The sequence below is a fragment of the Pundamilia nyererei genome, unplaced genomic scaffold (genome assembly GCF_000239375.1).
Source record: "Pundamilia nyererei isolate P.nyererei 1_Seehausen unplaced genomic scaffold, PunNye1.0 scaffold00108, whole genome shotgun sequence".
In the NCBI taxonomy this organism is placed as follows: Eukaryota; Metazoa; Chordata; class Actinopteri; order Cichliformes; family Cichlidae; genus Pundamilia; species Pundamilia nyererei.
The window spans coordinates 1,637,556-1,659,373 of NW_005187509.1; the positions used below are offsets into that span (position 1 = coordinate 1,637,556).

Here is a 21,818-nt window from a genome sequence, read left to right on the forward strand (position 1 = left end):
ACACACACACACACACACACACACACACACACACACACACACACACACTAGCAGCCCCTCTCGCTCAGTTTTTGCATTTGTAGAGTTACCCAAGGTGAGTGTGGATGTGAACTGATTCCTGCTCCACACTCACACATCGAGATGAAATACAGTTCCTACACAGACGTGCACGATAAGCAGCGTGCTCGCATTTTCCTCTTTTACAAAGTCAAGCAGGTAAGAAGACGTGTGTGTCTCTATTGCTGCTCTCCTGAGACACAAAGAAAGAAAACTGCAGCATTTGGCGGAACAAGGATTTCTGATTCCTTCATTCACAGGAAGTTTCCCCTGAGCTGGTCATCTCAGCTGGCAAATGTTTAATAACGTTGTTTGACACTAATTTAGCAGCAGAGCCGCTGAGTTGATTTAAGGCGGGTCTCTGTGGGGACCGTCGAGTGAGGCTTTTCATCCCAAAATGTTTCTGTCATGGTCCGACAGCCCTCGCCTGGATGCCTGCCCATGTGTTATTGTGTGCATGTCACTCCCTTCCCCTCTCTCCCACTCTCTCTCTCTCTCTCTCTCTCGTAACGGGATTGTTTACCTCCGAGCTGTGACGGCATTCCCGCGCAGAGACTGGCCGCACCTGTTGTTGATCGGAGCCGACCAGCTGTAGCCAATTATCCGCCATCTCCCGGGCTGCCTACTTAACAGGGCGATCGAGCTTCGGTCAGCGCTGGATCATTGTGTGAAGCACGGTAGAGCAGCGCGGATGGTTTTTGTGGCAGTTTACGTTGATCTGAGGATTGTTTAGTTACTCCGTGTGTGTTTGTGTGTTTGCCACCAGGAGGGAAACGGAGAGAGAGATCACGGGAGCTGGACCGCCACTCGGGATTACTGTTTGGAAGGAGTCACTACGTGTGTTTTCACTTATATACTGTTACACCTTTACCGCACTGTAAATACATCCACTGTCTTCTCCCAAAGGAGTCCTGCATACGAGTCCTCTTTTCTACACCTACCCTGAAAGTTTCCAGCTATGATTCACAGATATGACCTGGTGCTTCACTTCATCCCCACTCACATCATCGTAAATACCGATATTTGATTTGCTTCTGTTTGTCGGCCGCCGTGTGTGTGTGTGAAGTATCTGATACCCGCCGAGCTGCTGGTCTGTGTTCTTCTCACTGTGGTGAATCTGGGTCAGTCCGCCTGTTTTTAGACGACGTTGCCTTCTTCGGTGTGAAATTCCAGCGATGTCCCGGACCTCTGTGAGCTGACGAGGCAGGCCAGCGTGAGAGTGGAGTTTGTTGTAGAGATGTTCAGCTTTCTTTAGTCACTGCTTTGAAATAAAACTCCTCACCATCATGCTGGTTCTCCTGACAAATCGAGAGCATATCGGGTATTCCTTTCTTGTATCTCTGCGTGACAGGTACTTTCATGTGCTCATGTCCTAAATGCCTGATTGAATTTCAGAAACGGTTCTGAATCACAGACCTGCATGAAGCTTCTACGCTGGCTGAGGAGGCGCATGACGCAGGTCCCGGTTTGATCTGGTCATGTGACCCCTCTAATCCGCAGCAATGACTTTAGTGTATTTAACGAAGCCACTCAAGCCTTTCTGTGAGCTTCTCTCAGAGTCGGAATAAACTGGAACGAAGTGCATTCTGGGTAACCTCTCACACAAACCCCTACACTGCAACAGTGTTCAACAGGATCAGGCAGACATAGTTCATTGCACACTTCTGAAACAGTGAGAGCTCTGATGTGTTCTCAGGAAGACTACATCAGTTGTAAAACCAAAGATGTCCGGCTCTCTGATGACAGCACCGCAGATGCATCCATACCTGTAAAGCTCCCCAGCCGGTGCTGCTGTTGGTGGACACAATGACGCCCTGCTTCTCGATCGTCTTGAACCTCAGTGACAGTTTGAAGTCCTGGTTGTCCTCATCCTTACGGTGAAGGTACCTCAGGTAGGACCTACTGTCGAACCTCAGCGCCGACTCTGAGACACAAACAGAGGAAACACAAGCAGAGGTCACACACAGAAGAATGAGCTGGCCAGGCGTTTGCCTGGTTTATCCTCTCCTGAGTAAATGTGTTGATCATCTGATTTTTATTTTTGGATGACTTCTACGTATTCTGTCTTTCGGACTTTAACCGCGTCAACCATGAGGGTGCCACCGCGGCGAGCTTCTGAGATCAGGAATCTTATGTTTGTCTCACTAAATACCTGCAGAGCAGTTCTCACCAAATCAGCTAGGCATCCACTTATCTTTAATAATCCTAATCTGTGTTAAAAGGCGCGGCTCTTTTGATGTTTTTACACCTTCAGATGAAACGAGGTGGTAACCTGTAATGTGTGATCTCTGATCTGAGAGAAAATTTATTTGATGTTGTTACTGGAAAAGGAAAAAAACAGAGCAAAGAGTCAGGCACAGACGGCAACCACGAGTCCAGTCTGGCAACCCAGAGCAAATAAGAGCCATGAGCAAATTTCTCTTCTGCTTTTGTTTTTTAGTTGTTCTAAGATTAAACTTTGATGATGCCTGTGGGGAGGTTTACTAACAACACCAAAGTCGATCGGAGCCCAGGAACTCTGATTTTTACCTTTTTTCTAAACTGAACTTGTGAACTTTGAGCTGCAGAAGAAACACGTGGCAGCAGTTTCATTTGGACCTGCAGTGTGGCACATCTGGCACAAAACTCAGCCTTTACTGGTTTTAAGAGCAGAGGGTTAAAAAGTAAAGTAGAGTCAGACATGTTGGTGACAAGAAGAGCCAGAGGAAAACCCCCTGCAGCTATAATCCATACAGGAATGCCTGCACAAATCCCAATGTGGCCCGCTGAGGGAATACTGACAGCCATTCATGAAATCCGGGGATTTACTCCCTCAGTTCAGTTTGTGTAACCGCAGGGAGGTTAACCTGAACGACATGATGCACCAGAACAGGCTGACACTGGTGAGAATATTTACCCTCCTCATCCTCAGAACTCAGGAAGAAAAGGACGAAACTCCGGCTGCACACACTGAAGCATGAAAAGATCATTTTCTCTGCAGCTCTTTGAATATGGAGAGACGTCAGGGGTTAGGAGGTCAGTGTACTCGTCATCATAACACAGCATGTAAGCATGCAGTATATATCGTTTTCCAGGTAGAGACCCTACAACGATGTTCACTTTAAAGTCACCAGCCTCCACGAACAGAAAGCTCGCTTAGAAGCCTAGTCCTACACGTGTGACAGAGGACTCGATAAAGAGCTGAACCGGCCTCATGTCAGGTTCGCTCAGTTACACCACAGCTGAATAACCCAGGAGGACGCTGTGCCCTCTGTGGGTGTTCAGTCACATGACTCTACTGCAGCACACTTATCCTGCAAACCTGCAGGCCCGAACTTTACGATTCAAACATGCTGCTCTTCAGAAGATGTCAGAAACAGCTGCTGCACCCTGTCAGCTCACTCATACGTACATATGCTCTGAGTACAGACAGACAGGTGGACGTACGGTTGCAGGGGCAGGCGCTCTCCCAGGTGTGCTGCGGGGTGATGTAAGTAGCTCTGGCGGTGGTGAAATGGCCCAGCCTCTCTCCCGACAGCCGCACGGAGTTCCTGCAGCCTCGCGGTGGGCATCCGCTGCCCAGACAGCCGTTGTGACTCACTCTGAGGATGCTGAGGCCCAGAGAGTCCTCGATGTCCGATATAATTCCTGTACCAAAGAGTCCAACATGTCAGATGGCACACATACTGAACACTGACCTCACTGACCACGTGTGATCATGCAGCACTTTCACCTGCGAGCCTGCTGGTGGGCAGGGGCCGAACGGGGCCGCCCTGAGGCCTCCAGATGAGCAGGGCCTCCAGGGCCCGGGGGTCAGGCCGCTGCTGTAGGCTGGCCAGGTGGAGCTCCTGCCGGGGGAGATCCAGCTCTTGTCCCAGGCTGCGCTGGAGGCCTCTCCAGTGATCGCCCAGGAACTCCTCCGGCGACATCCCAACCAGCTGCAGAGTCAGTCCAGAGTCCAACGCTTGCTGAGTGGCCACCCACACGTGAACTTTGACCCCGGTCCAGACGGTGAACTTCCCGTCGCTCACGCTGACATTGAGCGCGTACGAGCCCTCCTCCAGGTGTTCGTCTGCCCAGATTTTGCCGTCAGCCTGGTCTACGGAGAAGCTCCTGGCGTCGGGACTCTGCGAGACCAGGCTGTAGGTCAGGACGTCCTGCACATCCTGGTCTGAGGCGTGGAGCCTGCCGACAACCCGGTTTGCAAACAGCCCTCCGGAGGTGGTGATGGAGACCTCAAGCGGCACCACAGACGGAGGATACTTGCTCTCCTCGGTGACATTGATATTGACCACGCAGATGGAGGACAGGGGAGGGTGGCCGCTGTCTGTCACCTGGGCAAAGGTGGAGCACAAAAAATTAAATGATTTGATTTGTTCTTATGAAATATCATTGAAATGTAAAAGCTGGGACAGGTAACATGTCTGTTTCTCCTTATGCATTTACAGGTGTGCAGGTGCGTGTCTCCCTCCTCTCTAATGCTTTCTAATAAACTTTTTTCTCACTTGCAATCAAAGCAAAAACATTTGTATTTCACATTTCATATTAATCCTTTTGTTTCTTTGTTGTGATCAACCAAACACTGTCCAACCACTGTGATTTATTTTTTTCTCCCTCTGACAGCAGAGAACAAAATGAAAAATGGAGCATTTTGGACTAAAGTATCATCTCTCAGCATCCCAAAATATATTTGTTCCAGCCAACAAAATCCATACAGTGCAGGACACGAATATGCACCATCAGCTGCAACCTGAAACAGCCTGAACCCTCAGAATAACCCCTTCTGTAAATGGATTATAGTGAAGAGTTGAAGCAGGGTCATTCTTCTGACTTTCATTTTTCCAGCTTAAATAATTCCTGTATTCAAACTCAGTCATCGTTACTGGGTGTGCAGGGTCAGTCTTGACAGTTCAGAACCACAGAAAACCATAAAGACGACTTTGTTCTAACTTTTCTTCACCTCTCTGGACAGCACAGTGGCTGAGGCCGGGAGCGACGCTCAGCACTTCCAAAGCTGAGACAAACTTTCTAAGATGTCTTTCCTGCAGTGAGAGTTTGTGAGAGAAAGACAAGAGCTTCTCACCTGTATCTTGAGCTGATGGTGAGCTTTCACCTTCTTCCTGAGCGGAGCAGAGAGCGACAGCAGGCCGCCCTGGTCCACATGGAAACGGCGGTCCTCGTTCCCGCTGACAATGTGGAAGGAGAAAGGCGGGCCGTTCCTTGGGGTGTCTTTGTCCGTCACCACCAGCTGGAGGATGCTGCTGCCAACCGCCTCGCCCTCCTGCGGGACACATTTTTATTCAGTTTTGTGCTTCTAAGGATGTTCTCCTTATCCCAGCACCACAGAGCTCCAACATCGACCTCAGAGCTCCCATTAACCAGAGATTTAGTATGTTCTACCTCGTGTTGAATCATTCACATGCAACACTGCCTGTATAGTTGCTCTGCCTATTTCATGACATCAAGCATGTGATGGGAGATACACTGCAACGTCATCCAGCTCATTCTGCAGGATTTAATCTGACAGTTAGAAATGTTCTGTCTGCAGGAACATGTGAAGCATTGATTATACTCAAACACACTCGGCTCACATCCACTTCACTCACACTGGCCTGTTTAGGCTCAGTGACTGGTGGGCAGTGTTGGTCAAGTTACTTGAAAAAAGTAATCAGTAACTAATTACAGATTACTCCCCCCAAAAAGTAATCCCGTTACTTTACTGATTATTTATTTTCAAAATTAGTTACTTAGTTACTTTTTAAAAACACGATTTGCAACCTGAATAGGTGATGAAGCGATAGATCTTTCAGCCCAATTCTACTTTTTCTGCATAATTCATCATACAAAATGTAATCAAATGGAAAAGTCTCTTTTTAAAACTTGTTTTATTAGTTTTAACTTTATGCATCAAGCAAAAATTTAATTATCTGCAACATTCTCTGACTGGAAGAAATTTGTTTAATATTTAAACCTATTTTCTGCACATTCCAGCACATAAAATATTTTTTTGTGTGTGTTTACACTCAGTCTTTCACATAGATGCAAGTAAAACACAGCAGAAAATAAATAAAGTCAAAGACTAGCGGTCCTTTTGCTCTATTTTCACCTGTAAAGCAGGAGTAGGGTAGGCGGAGGTTTACCCTGGTGCAGGTGTGCAGCAGCGGTCAGTGGAAGAATCCGCGAGTTTCTCTGTTAGTTTCCCATTACGTGGTAGCGCACTCCTGGTGCTTGCTCGGAAGTTTAGGGTTTTTTTCGCTGCAAAAAGAAGTTTTCTTCCCACGCACGATGGACGCTAATGTTTTTGTCACTTTTTATGGAATCAAACTCAAAGTAAGGTCAGTACTTCCACGCTTTAAACGCTGCACGCTCATACTCTCTCCCGCATTCATACATGTATATATCATGTATATATCTTTCTATCCTTCTTTCTATCCTTAGCACTTTTAATTCTTATTCTCATTTTTATTTTCATGTCTATTTAAGCTTAATTTATAACAGTATTTATAACAATATGTTTGCACTGAAGCACCGCAGCAATTTCCTAATGTTGTAAACCCGCTCAACATTTGGCAATAAAACCCTTTCTGATTCTGATTCTGATTCGATATGTGATCCACTGTTGATCTGCACACAGCTGTTGTCACGAACGTCGCACTCGCTTACGTCACTGTCATGAGATGTTCTCGCAAAAAAGAAATCACGGTTTTAGTAACGCAGTAACGCAGCGTTCCTACGGGAAAGTAACGGTAATCTAATTACCGTTTTTGCAATAGTAATCCCTTACTTTACTCGTTACCTGAAAAAAGTAATCAGATTACACGTTACAAGTAACGCCTTACTGCCCATCTCTGCTGGTGGGTGAATGGATGGATAGATGGATGATTGAATGAATTGGTGGATTGATAGCGTGGTGGGTGGATGGATGGATGTCAAATATCTTATGTGTGCTGCACAGAGCCACACTGATCACACTCTTCCTGTTTAGCACTCCATTCGTGTTTACTGGTCATTTAAAGAACAGCTGGCATGTCTGTACAGCTCAGAGACACTTCGGCGTCGTTTCATGGAAGCTGTTTGTAGAGTGACTCCCTCCTGTTTCCACTGACTGTGCCAGAAAATAATGAAGACCTTCAGCTGTTTGCTGTGATGGATTACCTACTATCTCAACTAATTTAAGAGGCTTTGCATGCTGATTTTCATATTGTAGGGAATTAATAGAAACCAGAGCTTCCTGGAAAAATAGGTTATCAATCTAAAAACATGCGGCGTGCTTTGGGAGAGGATGCATCAGAGTTAATGGACTAAAATGTGCAACACCTCCGAGAGAGGACCTTTAAACTTCCAACTACAGCACGCCTCACAGGACGCAGGAGAGACGAAGCTCAGCTTCATGATAGCGAGACCAATGTGCAGGTGGAACGTGCAATTATCTTAAAGCTGCATTCTTTCTGAGTTTCTTCATCAGGCAGAGCTGGCTGCGGAGCTGTCGGCAGATGGGACGATAACCCAGAGTCCGGATTTGTCCTCACACTGGGTTTGGCAGTGTTTCGGTCCTGGATCAGTGACTCGATGGAAGTTTGCGAGCTGGCGGGGGAAACAGTAACTGTCAGTGAGGCGCTGCGATGGGACTGCCAGCAGCGTGAATTCATGTCCACGCACGCAGGCATGTGGGCATCCACATCCCAATGAAGCATCCAAAAATACACACTGGAGCGAAAGCTTTGACTTTGCAACGTAATTAGGAGTTTCAGGTGAGAGCGAAACGCTGACGTCTTTCTGCCGCTTTGATCCCTGAAAGCTCAGAAACCGCTCTGATGACGGAGCAGCATATATCCACCTGTCACAGAGAGTACTGACAGGTGGATAAACGGTCACCTGTAGTGAGCTCTCTTTAATTACCTGCAGCCATCAGGTCATCTGTCTCCATTATCACCTTGTTAGGCCGAGCAGCTGCTTTACGGGGACGCCTTAACCGCTTGTCTCTGTCTGTGTTTATCCACAGGTGTCAAAAGTCACACAGGACTGTAACTGTGGCGCCCTCCCTGAGGACAGCCAAGCTTATTAATGACAGGGGATTCATTCTGGCCGGTTCTGGGTACACACACGTATTTCTTTCCCTCGACATAACTCTCTTTTTCCTGACGCAGGCGTGTGGTGCAGTCATGATTGTGTCTTTTTAAAGCTGCAGAGGCACAAACCTAATCTCCCTGCCTTACCTGTGATGTGCTCAGCTATCAAATCCGTTTATGATCTAGGATTCATTAGGACAGAAACTATCCTAAAGCCCACATTACATATCTGCAGGGTGACAGAGTGATTATAAACCTGGGCATGAGGCGGGGGAATATATGGACCACTGAGCTTGGATCAAAAAACAACAAATGTACAAAAAAATGGGAATGTTTTTCTTAGAAAGTTATACATAAGGGATAAAACAGCGGAGAACTTCTCCGAGATTAAAATCACTACTTAAGAAGCAAACCTTTGACCTGAGAATATAAAGTCTGAATATTTACAGAACATGGTGAGACTCTCATCACCCCTCAAATGTGGTGTGTTGGGCTCATTGCAGCTCATTTTAAAGCTTGTTTTCTAGGTCAACTCGAACAGCAGCAGGAACACGCTTTGGAATCTGGGGAATATCTGTCAGCATAATAATAACATTAATATTTTAAACGAATAAAGGCTTCCAGCCTGCGTGGGTGACGCTCGGGTCGTTGTACCTGCAGCAGCAGACTGTGGTTGACCTGAGAGAAAACAGGCGGGTTGTCGTTGACGTCGTTGACGGTGACGGCGACGAGGACGGCCGAGGACAGAGGTGGGCTGCCTTCGTCTGCTGCCTGCACCGTTAGGGAGTAGTGAGGGATCTGCAGATGAGGAGAGAGTTTTCACGTGACCTGCTGCTTCTTTAGTGCGACGCAGCTCACATTGCTCCTGAGCACGCTCACCTCCTCTCTGTCCAGCGCAGTGCGGACAGTGATGTCACCGCTGCGAGCGTCGACGGAGAACTGTTGCAGAAGGTCGCCGCTCACAATCGAGTAGCGCAGCAGGTTATTGACGGGGCCATCCTCATCTGTGGCAGTTACCTGGACATGGAGAAAAAGCAAGGATGAAAATCGGGAGAGGAATAACTGCGCCTACCTCTTTGGAGGTCAGGGGTCACACAAAACATCCCCACGACACACCGACAAGTTGACTTGCGAGCGGGTCAAAGGTCACGGAGAGCTGAGCGCTGTGCGAAGGTCTGAATGTGGCTCCTTGGCTGGAGGACTCTTCACATCCAGCCTCTCAAGCTTTCAGCAGCTGCGTCCGCACAGCGTGCATCTTCCTCACAACAGCGCACTCGTTCTCACCTTCATTTAAATGAGGATTAGATTGGACTTGGATTTTTGCCTCTTCAGCTTCAGTATCATTATCATACTTTTGTTCTCTCTAACATAATAACTTCAATGAGTCATCCAGTTAATCTGGGTTGGTTCGACTGTAACATTATTATTAAAAGTCAAAACTTGATAATAGATTAAAAAAAGACTGAAAATGAATAATGCCATGTTTTGAAGTTGTCCCGCCCGACTTCTCCTCCTCGGTGACTGCAACTAACGAATCCTTTCATTCCGCTACCAGAACCTCTGTCTCGTTATTTAAAGGTGAGCCTGACGACGTGGGAACAAATGACAAGAAAAACGAGGAGGAGAGAATCACGCAGCCCAGCTGTGACCGTCGGGAGGCGGTGAGCTGTGTTATCTCTGCTGCTGGCCTGAAAGGATGACGCTGACGTGCTGCTGAACAACTGCATGTGTGTGCGTGCTCCTCCCGTGCTGTTATTAATGTGTGTGAATGATGTTTTTCATCACTTGTTTTCTTTACATTAGCACGTGTTATGAGATCATCAGCTTGCATGAGCACTAAATACATGCAGATTGCCCCTCAGCTGTGAAGCTGTCAGTGCGTCTCTGTGTACGACCTGGGGAACATTGTTAATTAAAAGCTTGAGCATGTGCTACATAAACCCAGCATGCGGACTCCATACACAACAACGACCGACCTCGTGTGAGTCACACCTCTCACCTTCATCACTAGGCGCCCAGGTGATAGATCCTCCGACACCTCGGCACTGTAGTCACTGCGCCCAAACACCGGCGGGTTGTCGTTCACGTCTGTCACGTTAATGATGACCGTGGCGATGTCACTGAGTGGCGACTTCCCACGGCTCCCCTCCACAGACAGGTAGTACTCCCGGGAAACCTCAAAATCCAGCGGGGCCACGAGGGTCACGAGACCTGCATGAAGGGAAACGGCTGGTTTATCACGTGCTCCGACACTGGTGCTAAATTTGCTCAAAATTCCATCCTCGCCTCGAGAAGCAGGAGACACGGGACAGGAGAGAAGAGTTGAGCTCAGTAAATCAGAGTGCCCTCGCTTCCTTCCTCTTTCCCTGCAGTACAAACTTCCCTCCTTCTGTGTATGGTATCATGTGACACGCCTCTGTGCATTCTCACCTGGACAGTAAGTCCACTGCACAGCTTTTATCACCACTCAGCAGCTCTGCAGCCAATGTGTTAAAGCAATAAGCTGAATGCCTTGCTTAAGAGCGCTGATCGTAGCTGATAGTGGAGAAGTGAACACCTCGTACATTAGATCAAACACTGCTCATATTTCTGAGGGTTTGCGGAGGCACGCACACTGTGCAGTTACAAACACATTACAGGGAAACGCTCACAAGTGGGTACAAGACCGAAACCGGCACATGAATTCTTTCATAATTACTGTTTTGATGAAGCCCTTCGGCCAATCAGAAACTGGGGATGATAGGCCTTTTTAATGGCGCTGCCAAAGGGCAGATAAAGTAAACTGGACTCAACCTTTTTACATCTCCTTCAATTTTAATTAAGTGGTGCAGATAACTGGGTCACATCACCTGGATGGAGCCCTCACTCTCCTCACTGTTGATCTGTTGTATCTGTGGCTCAGAGCAGGCGGCCTGCTAATCAGAAGGTTGCTTTGTGAGCTCGACTTCCCACGATTCAGTGTGCACCATGAGCCACAAGCGGCCCCACAAAGTCTGTATGTATTTAGTCCCTGTGTGACCAACCGACTCCAGGAGTTTGGACACATTTTTAACGCTCCTCACACCCACTCTGCTCCTACACCACCTTTATCTCGGACCTCACTTCCTGTTTTATTTTGAAAGCTGTTCCTTGTGCTTTGCGTCTGTTTTTGTTTCCCTCGTGTCGTGTTCGGTGTCTCATTCTGCCCAGCTGCTTACACTTCCCTGATAACCTTTTTAGTGCTTCTCAGCCTCACTGTGGGTTTCTTATAATTCCAGTTAGTCTCCCAGTGGGTCATATTTTGCCCTCTTTGGACTCAACCCTAAATGAAGAGCTCATTTTCAGTTCAACCCTCCATCCACACTGACCCTCCACAGGACCAAAGCTGCACCTCTCAGGGGCCGGCACTGGTCCCCGGGACAAATGTTTGACACCCGTGATTTAAAAGCTTAAACTGATGACTTTAATAAAATAAACCAAGCTTCCATCCATCCATTCGCTTCCGCTTATCCTTTTCAGGGTCGCGGGGGGCGCTGGAGCCTATCCCAGCTGTCATAGGGCGAGAGGCGGGGTAAACCAAGCTTCTTTGTGAAAAATGAAATCTTTACAATTATGAATTTTATTCACAGCAAAAAGCAGAAAAACCATGAAGAATGTGAGAGCGTGACAGCAGCTCCTGACAGGTTGATTCACATCTGCGCTAATGTGCGCTGGTGTGTGTGGGCTCAAAGAAAATAATCAGAGAGCCAAGACATCAAGTCCAGGCTAGCTTGCTTTTGACGAGTCCTGTCATTCACGACTCGTTTCACTGGAAGCTGCCACGGTGCGTCTCCCTCTTCATTAACATCTCTGATCTCACCCACATGATTTGGTGACACAAATGACCTCTGGGCGTAATGGCGCATTACCGGCAAATGTCAAAGGAGGGATTTTGGAGCGTTTTCAGCTCACACATTCCTCAAGTTCGCAGCCTGTGAAAGATCAGTAACGTTCAGTGAAGTAACAGAAACACATTTTACAAACTTGGCAGGAAGTCCGCGATTTCACTTTTTACTCTGCAGATTTACTATTTTTTTCCTCCCTTTGTGTCACCGCTGCAATTCTGTGCCAATAACTAACTTTCAGTGCATGGTAATGTTTCCCAACAACTACTAAAAAAGACATAAAGTCTAAGAGGAAATGTGCGGAACACTAACAGAGCAGCCCGCCTCGAAGCTTGGTTTCAGATCTCCACCCACATTACTGAGCACAGCCCTGAAAGACAAACGCTGCCAAACGTTAAGGCCTCTGGAAAATTCTTGGATCATCCGGAATCAGGTTAAAGGCAGCTCGGATCATCTGGGTTTTCTACAGCAGCTTTTCTCGCACTGTTGGAAGCAGCAAGCTCAGCTTCAAGCTCAGTAGAGTCTTCATTCTGGTCCCAGACTGGACAATGAAGAAAACCCCCAACAACTCGGCCACGAACATCAAAAGATGCTGATCACGAGCGTCTCCGTGGAGGGCAGAGTCAACTCATATATTTATCAGAAGGTGGAGGAGGCCCTAGAAATCCTAAAAGTCAGGCAAACAAGACAAAAGTACAAGAAAATAAAGAAAATAAAGACCAATAGATCCATTCATCCATTTTCTTTCACTTATCATCTGGGCCCTGAGCAGCAAAGCCCTCCCTCTCCCCCATCACCTCCCCATACTGCCAGGGAAGCCTGAGTGCTCTAAACACTCTTTAGATTAGGATTACATCACAGAGAGGAAGCTGTTAGACTGTCTGTTTATAATGGTCAGCCAATCAGAACAAAGCCAGCTTCAAGGGCTTAAACAGCTTGTTTCAGACAGAGGATGAACTGAGGTCCAGTGCGAGAAAAAGAAGGATTATTTTGAACTGTGACTCATGTGAAGCTGCTCTAATCCAGCCCAAGAATCAAACTGTGATGCTATAAACTGTTCATCTCAAATCCTATAACTGAAACGATGATGCATGGAAGACTTTTGTTTCCAGCTTGACGTTGTGTTTTTGCGCCTGAGCAGATGCGTGAAGTGACACGTCACTGAGGTTTTCCTCATTTGTGTGATGGCGCTGTCTTTTGGTTCTGGAGCTTACACAGCTCGCAGAGATTTGTGCGCTCTGGCTCACAGTACAGAGCTGCAGTAAGAGAGACAAAGTGCTGCGTGTCCGGTGTGTGACAAACAGCATTTGATCCAGGGGCGATTCTAGGATCAGAGCTTTGGGGTGCTGAGCACCCAGAGAGCTGCCCATCCAGGCAAGGTAAACTTTCCTCGTCACGATGAGACTTCTTCCCTGTCTCTGTCAGTCCCTGCATCCTTAAATGTCTCCCGTTGTCCCGAGTTCCCTCTGACTGTCCCCTTGGTGCATTTAAACCCCTGGTCCTCCCTGTCCTCATCCTCTGTTGTCTTCATCTCCATTATCAGTCATCATAATTTTACCATCTCTGTGCAAGTCTGCAAATTTCTTTATTAAATCATAAGATTCTTAAATTCATCAAGTCTCTCTGTGCCTGGGTCCTCGTCACAAAACATGACATCACTGTTTTGTACATTTTAACACAATTTAATCCCCACATTTGTGAAAGAAAAGCAAAACACTTTTTTGGAAAGTCTGTAACAAAACCATCAAATCTGATCAAGGTTATTTAAATGCTGCAAAAGAAGAATGGATTGGAATTTTTAAAAAATACATATACTAATAATGGATTGCATTTATATAGCGCTTTACAATTCCACTATTCATTCACTCACTGGTGGAGGTAGCTACAGTTGGTGACAGAGGCGAGGCTGCCATATCGCGCCATCGGCCCCTCTGGCCTCACCAGTAGGCGGCAGGTGAAGTGTCTTGCCCAAGGACACAACGACCGAGACCGTCCGAGCCAGGGCTCGAACCGACAACCTTCCGGTTACAAGACAAACTGCCAACTCTTTGAGCCACGATCGCAGTTTCCTAACCTTAAATACTGCGGGAGAATAATGAATGATGCTCACTGTGAGTAAAAAGTAAGCTGAATGCATTTGTTTGGACAGAGATTCACTTTTAGTGTATTATAATACAATACAGATACATAAAAATACACTCCAAAAATAGAAGAGTCTTTGAAATGTACAAAATATTATTAAAAAATGTAAAAAAACTGAGACACCTTAGCCTCTGGTACAATGTATACAATGTATGAAAAGATCTTTACTGCAGATACTACTATGGCTCTGCAGATTTTTTCTTGTCTTTTATCCTCTGTCGCCTCAGCTTGAGGTTGGCAAATCTGTCTATCACATTTTGGTGTTCAAGTCTCTCAAGCATTTCTTTCTCAACTGACATCACAGCCAGGTGCTGGAGTCTGCTTTGACCCATGGTCCTTCTCAGCCAGGTATGGAGCTGACTCAAGACACTAAAAGACCTCTCACAGCTCCAGCTGCAAACTGGGTTTGTTAGGGCAACCTGAATAACAGTTTTCAGTTCGGGGAAGATCTGATTATCCAGAAGATTGTACAATGTTAACATATCTGGGATGGCACCAGCCTCACTCTTGAGCTTCAAAAAGTCTCTGGCAACCGTGACTTCCTCTGAATGAAGCTCAATATGGTAATGCAGTGCCAGGGCTGACAACCCAGTTTGTTTTGCAGACTGTGTATAGCAGCTTTAACATAGGGAGAACACAACTTCCAGATTGTACGAGTAAAATTAGTTTTTCTTTGCCAGTTTAACAGTTTCTGTTGTGCCTGTTAGTACTCCCTGTCTGTTTTCTTACCTGGTTCTTCCTGACCTTGTACTTTCTCCTCATGTTCTCCTCTTTCCTCTCTCCCTCTTTGGACTGACAATCATACACAAATAGATTGTATTCAATTAGATTAAAAAATACTATTAAGATCACTAATAAAAAAGTCCTCTCTCAGTTTACTTTTAACCAAAAGGCAAATAACCAAACCACATGTACATCTAATAAAGGATATAAATATTGAAACACTGATCCAACATTATCCTTTATTGATGGATCATTTGATTTTACACTTTTACCTGAATGTGGCTCCTTTTTTTGAAAAAACTACCTCATATCCATTATGAACCTGGCTGTCTCTCTGTACACAAACAAACACACACACACAACAGGAGTTATAAGGTTAATGGGCATCCAGTCAGTTAGCTAGTTAGTACCTTGGGTTCAATATCGGCACATATGACAAAATAACCAGTTTCTCTCATTACATTTAAAACAGGACGGTGGTAACAACAGTAGGCTGCGGACAATGTTACGTTTTACATTTTAAATAGGCTGCATACATTTAAATGGGAGCAACAGGACGGTCAAATGTTGCTGATTTTACTACAGAGCAGGACGGATTGTAGGGTAGCAAACACAGTCGGAAAACACGTTTTCAACACTGCAGGTTACCTGGTGTAATATTTTTCAGCTAAAAAGAAACATGGCCTGACTCCTACCTAACTATATAAAGAGTAACTGAAGATTAAAGGCAGCTAACATGTCCTGTTTTAAGCCAGACACTTCCACCTCTGCTCCGCTGCGTCTCAGCCACCATCGCTCTGGCAGCAACGGCGCTAGAGCCAGAGCAGGGGAGAGCTGGAACAAACCACTTTGGGAGGGGGGAGGGGTTATCTATACTTTTGTTGTTAAAATGTTCCATCTCAATTACGTACTGTATGCTGAAGCACCCCCAAAAATGGGCTAAAAAATGGGCTAAAATCGCCCCTGATTTGATCAGAGGCCGGAGGGAGATTTACTATTTACGACCGCGTACTCCACAATATGCTCGGAGATGTTTACGGATGATGCACAGGATCAATAATTGATTCAATTCTGAATCATTCTGCAGACATCAAAAAACTCAAATCATAAATTATCCACAAGCCAGTGAGTCACTCATCTCTAATCGTGCTGTGGATGGATGAGTATTGATTGGAAATTAACTTTGAGAAAAACAGGAGAAACTGGAGCTTCTGCTGTTTGTGAATCATCTCAGACAGAAAGCTGAACTCTTCCTGTTGGCGATTCCCGCCGGAGGCGTGCGAGCTTCCGACACACAAACAGCACTCCCTCTTCTGCAGGGGGAAGGATCCATTCATAAAACACACGATTCAGGTCAAACACAACCCGCTCGCCTGGAATTCTTCACTGACATAGCATCGACCAGCTCAAAGTTCACCAAACTAAAAATAACTACGCTGACCAATCATATTGTCACATCCTGTATGCTGGGTAAATATGAAACTAGTGTCAGCCGGCTGTTAAAAAAACAAAACAATCCTAACGGGACGACACGCAGAACTATTTCTGCTGTCCAGAGAGCAGCTGCATGAAGGACCGTCACACACTCATGCAAGCGTGAGTGTGTGCTGCAGGCTGACAGCGCTTCAAACTGAGAATAAGTAAAGACATGTGAGTTAGTGACCTGCGTTGTTGCAGAGGCTGCATCGATCAGTGAAATCGCTAAACTGCTGGAACTGTGGTGCTGCTCGCTGGTCTCTTTGCTCTGGTGTGCAGGCCGAGCCAACAGTTTCACACTTTTCCATTTCAGCTTTAAAGTGTCATACGAACCAAAAATAACCTGTAATCTCAGTGAATCCCATCTAGTTGAGATTCTGATCGTCTTGTCTTGGCTTTTCAAAATAAACAGATGAGTGCACCTCTTCTGGCCTTTAATGATTTATTGGCAACGAGCTGTGACATAGTCCCACACTGCAGTTCAGTCCGACTGTTAAACCCAGCAGAGGGCGAAGCTCGCGAGCGCTCGCTGCTCCATCTGCAGCATTAATAAAGCCTCTCTGCACCAAGGCAACAGTCTTAATCCTTTTTAAAAACATCTGCAGGTAGAAAAACTTAAACCTTGTGATTATTTGTCCAAAATGATTAAACTGTTTAAATTCAGACTGAGCCCAAAGCATTTCCTTTACCTGAATATTAATGCAGAGGAAATATTATCGTTGTCATGAATTTAAATACTCAGCTAATTAGTGAGCCTCTAGTCACCCATAGCAATAAAAGTTGTATATCGTTTTGTTGTAAAGTAACAAAAGTGGAGAAAACTCTGTCACAATAAATTAATCTCAAACAACGGTCCCATTTTCTCTTTGTGCTTTTATTCTGAAATCCTTTTTGTGTCTATATTTACTGTTAGCGAGTGGTCACCTGATATTTGGTTTAGCATCTTTCAGCTCTTTGTTTTGGCTTGTCTGTTTTCAGCTGACTAACCCTCACTCATTATTTCTGCTGCTGTTTTCTTTTAATAATAATAATAATAATGGATTGCATTTATATAGCGCTTTTCGATACCCTCAAAGCGCTTTACAATTCCACTATTCACTATTGCCTAAGCGCAATAATGAAACGCCGAGTGTTTCGTGTAATCAGCTGTTCTGACCTGTTCGTGAGTCCAGCTGGAAGCGGCCGTCCTCGTTCCCAGAGATGATACGGTACACGATGGGATCCGGGGAGCTGCTGTCTCTGGTGAGCGCAGACACGCTCAGCACCTCCGACCCGACCGCCGAGGACTCTGGGAGCTGGGCGGTGTACTCGGAGCTCATGAAGACGGGCTGGTAGTCGTCCAGAGAGACCACATCCACTGTCACCGTGGCAACAGAGTGGAGGTGACGAGGCAGGCCGCGGTCGGTGGCCTTCACCTTTAGCTCGAATGTGGTCGGAGTTTCAGGGTTCAGAGGTCGTTCCAGCCGTAGGATCCCCGAAAACTCGTCCAGAGAGAAGTAGCCGTCATCGCCGGACAGGAGGGAGTACTTCACCTCGGAGTTTATACCTGAGCACAGGAACACGGACAGGTAAGGTGTGTGAGGATGTCTCACCTGCTTCTCTGCATCAGGTCATCACTTTTAATAGCGACCTTATCCTGCTCAGGTTAGAATCATAAAGACTAAAGCAGTGAAATCTCTTCTAGAGACAGACTGTATAAGCAGACGGCTTTAATCAATATGTTAATATAAATAAATGTAACTATATAAATAAATATACTCAGGTCATCAAGAAACAAATACGTCTCCATTTTACTGTCAGCCGATCCCAGCTGTGATTGGCTGACAGTAAATGAGGCCCTGAGCCAATGAACAGAAGCTGTTCTCCCCTTGAGTTCAGGTGTTTTGGATCCACTGAAGGTGTTTCAGGAACTTTGTGAAACCCCGGATGACGGGACTTTGATTTTGCAGAGATGAAAGTCCAACATGTTTGTTTTGAGTTATCCAAAATTGTTTCGAGAGTGTAACTGGAGGCCATCCAGAGTCAGGTTATTACTTTGGTTTGTTGGGTGTGACTGATCCTTTTATCCAAACAGAAAAATATGAATTAGTCAAGAAACTGTTATCTAAGCCACATCTGGATTTCCACATAGCGCCAATTAAAAGAATCAAAAGAAAGAATAATCAGCGCACGCTTTGAACTCTCCGGGCTGTAAACATGAAAAAACACGAAGCATCCAGGAGATCCCACTGTTTCTGCACAGTTACACATTTACAGTGGGAGTGTGTGGGTGAAAAGCCCAGCATGTGTGTTTCTAATGAAAACCACTGATGATAAAAATGACCCTCCCCATGAGGAGGCTCGTTAACCACTAACTCCAGAGCAATAAGAAGAACATTCAGATTCCCGCAGAGCTCGTGAAATAACGCCTCTATTTTTCTCACTCTTTTTATTCGTTGTCTGATCTCCTGCTGAACAGACTAAGCAGCCTAAAGATGTCACTACGGGTAAAGGTCAAACACTTTGTGTTGGTTTTTCAGAGGATTAGCACTTCAACTACGGTTATTTTCTGTCTGCTGCTCGAGCTCTGCTGCACAGTTTCACCATCACATGTGACTCCACATCTCTGTTTTGATGCCTGCAGTTTTTTCTCTGCGTGCTGAAGTGGTTTTATCCATTTATCTGGCAAATAAAGCATTAAAAAATGAAACATGAGTGTGAGTCACTGGCATCTGTGAGAAAGTTGTCAGCACTGAGAAAGAGGACATGCCGCTGCACATCTGAAGGCGTGGCCAGCCTGTTGGGGCTGTGTGTGTCCTACCTGTCTGAATCTGTCCACCTTTGTACAAACTAATGTGTGTGTGCAGTCCCACTGTGATCCACCATTTGAATGACACATCGAAAACCACACACACCTGCACAAATCGAGCTCTTTCCTTTAATGTGACTTCACCCATGCAGCACTCAAACTAATTAATAAGGTGTTTACGACTGCACTGGCAATCTGCAGCAAAGTGTGGCCGCTCGCCTCAGTAAGAGAGGGCTGGGGTACATCAGCGATACGTGTGCTGATTACAAAACCCCGGGCTTTACATGAATCACAGGAAGGAGGAGCAGCACAAAGGAAACCACAAAGACAGAAGTGAACACGCAGCTCCACCTCTGCACAAATAATACCAACCAATGTGAAACACTGGCTGCTTCTTACTCTTCTTATCGGGATTTAGAGCAAGCGCCTACAAGTGTAGCATTAACAGATTTTTGAAATGAATAATATTTAAAAACGGTTTGACAAAAGTAAATCCTCATGAAGAAGACCAAATTTGTGGTATTTGGTAAAAAAAAAATACAAATAGAAGGTTTAACAAAGAAAGAGTCGTTACTCGTGTTCAAGATAAACTCTGTAACTCTTGGATTTTGTAGAGCTGAAAAAAGCACAGCTGATGTCTGAAGTTCATTCATTTGTTGCCAGAAAGTATTCTGAATATTGTGTGAGATGGACACCAGTGGGCCTACAGTTTAAGGCTGCGATGAATCTAAAGATGCAAAAAGTGTTTCTGTATTCATACGTGTGTAACTGTTCACACAGAGATATTACTAATGTTACTATGTTATTTTGTATTTCTTTTATATTTACGTGTTGGAAATAAAAAGCAGTGAAACTTTTGTGACAAACTTTTGCGTGCGACTCGTAAACAGCAGCGTCAATGCAGAAATGCCATTAAAGTTTTAAGTGATGCATGAATATGCGTTCACACTTTAAATGTTTAAGAAACTCTGATGACGTCACCGAGCCATCAGCCTGCAGCTGGTTCTGAAAAATAAGCGTCTTTCGTTTCATGTCCAACCTTTTCCCGCTACACTCACAAATTACACATCAAAGCAGAGGCGTGTTTGCCCTCCATCCCCCGAAACCCCCCACCCCACAGACACTGATCAGAGCTCTCACACAGACGTTGGCTGTCCTTAAAATAACTACAAAAACTGCATATAAAACTACTTTTTATCATTAAAGTGTCTTATTAAAGTTTTCTCTAGATTTAATTGTCATTTTAAAAAGGTAAAGCAACACCTGTACATAAAAAAGGCAGTGTTTACAGTAATTCAGGACTACCCACACTGCATGAAATAATAACAGACGTCCAAATGTGACACCAAAGCCAAGTTAAACGGCTTTTATGGCTGACATTATTTTTAGCTGCTTTTGTAGTGGCCTTTGGTTTTGCTTTGTCATTAAGGCACACCCACATATTTTCACACATTAATGAGGACACGCAGACACGCGACCGACTGCAGGAAGCGCGGCAGCTCTGATGTCATGTTTAAAAGCAGAAATGTGGCAGTAAAAATCTAAAGGGTGAAAGTTCAGGTTTGAAATGCAGACTCTAATGAAAACAGATTAATTAGGATTCTTTGTTTTAGAGCGCAATGTTTTTAGAAAGAGTCAGCTATAACTGAAGCTAAAAATGTAAAATGAGTGAGGTGCTCATGCTGCAGGGGTCAAAGGTTAAAAGCTACGTGATGCAGATAATTCCCATCACAGCTGGAACAACACAGCAAAGGTGAACTTCAGGTGGGTGTTTCATGGACGGCTTTGCCTTTATTATGTTTGGGATCAGTCAAACCACACACACACACACACACACACACACACACACACACACACACACACACACACACACAGGCACGCCTGAGCATCAGGCTTTAACCTGATACCAGAATGAAGGGTTTGTCCCAACATGTTCGGACCTGACATAAACAACTCCGTGTTCACTTTGTCTAGTTACTCCACCTTCGCTGCACCCACAGCGACACGTCAAACTCAGCAGCAGCAGCTCACCTGTGTCAGGGTCCTTGGCATACACCACAGCGACCGGCGTGCGGACAGTGGTGTTGTCGAACACGGTGACCTCATAGTGGCTGGACGAGAAGCGGGGCGGGTTGTCGTTCATGTCCTGGACCATCAGCAGGATGTCGGCCTGACAGGATCGACCCCCGCCATCCGTCGCCTTCGCCACCAGGTTGAACTCCACGTTCCTCTCACGGTCCAGCACGGCCAGCGTGAAGAGCTCACCTGGGACAGGTGTACGACACACAACCATCAAACCGCGGAACACAAACATCCCCAAAACAAGGCCAACACATCTCCACACGTTGGTGATGCACATGCAGATGATGACGTATGTCTTATAATTAAAGTAGCAGCAGTCATCTTCAGGTCAGATGTAGCGTGTTGAGGTGAATATTGTGAGGTGTTATTTTAATATTTGAGGTGTGAGCAGGTGAGCATGGTGTTTCCTGCTTAAAACTGATAGTCACTCCCTCCAAAAAGACAAAGTCCAACTGGTCTGCATGGAGTCGGATAAGTCACACTGCTTTGCCTCACTAAACAAAAGTGTCTGCATTTCCTGTTCTTTATGAACATTTGATAAGCAATAAAATATTCAGGAAATACCCCAGCCACGAAGGACAGGCCTCCGCTAACGAGCAGCTTAAAGAGGCCGCACACGTTATTCATCGCCATGACACA

The 21,818-nt window shown here is 45.7% G+C and overlaps 1 protein-coding gene across 1 annotated transcript in view; it reads right to left on the reverse strand.

Annotated features, from left to right (window-relative positions):
• The window catches only part of fat2 (FAT atypical cadherin 2), a 93,907-nt gene that overhangs the window by 17,283 nt on the left and 54,806 nt on the right, over positions 1–21,818 (reverse strand). Inside the window, exons 15-23 of the mRNA XM_005741232.1 lie at positions 21,129–21,362; positions 17,466–17,855; positions 10,105–10,316; positions 8,985–9,122; positions 8,760–8,903; positions 5,120–5,317; positions 3,770–4,370; positions 3,484–3,684; positions 1,824–1,981 (exon numbers count right to left, since the gene is read on the reverse strand). Coding sequence (XP_005741289.1) covers positions 1,824–1,981; positions 3,484–3,684; positions 3,770–4,370; positions 5,120–5,317; positions 8,760–8,903; positions 8,985–9,122; positions 10,105–10,316; positions 17,466–17,855; positions 21,129–21,362 — 2,276 coding nt within the window. The remainder of the gene's footprint in view (positions 1–1,823; positions 1,982–3,483; positions 3,685–3,769; positions 4,371–5,119; positions 5,318–8,759; positions 8,904–8,984; positions 9,123–10,104; positions 10,317–17,465; positions 17,856–21,128; positions 21,363–21,818) is intronic.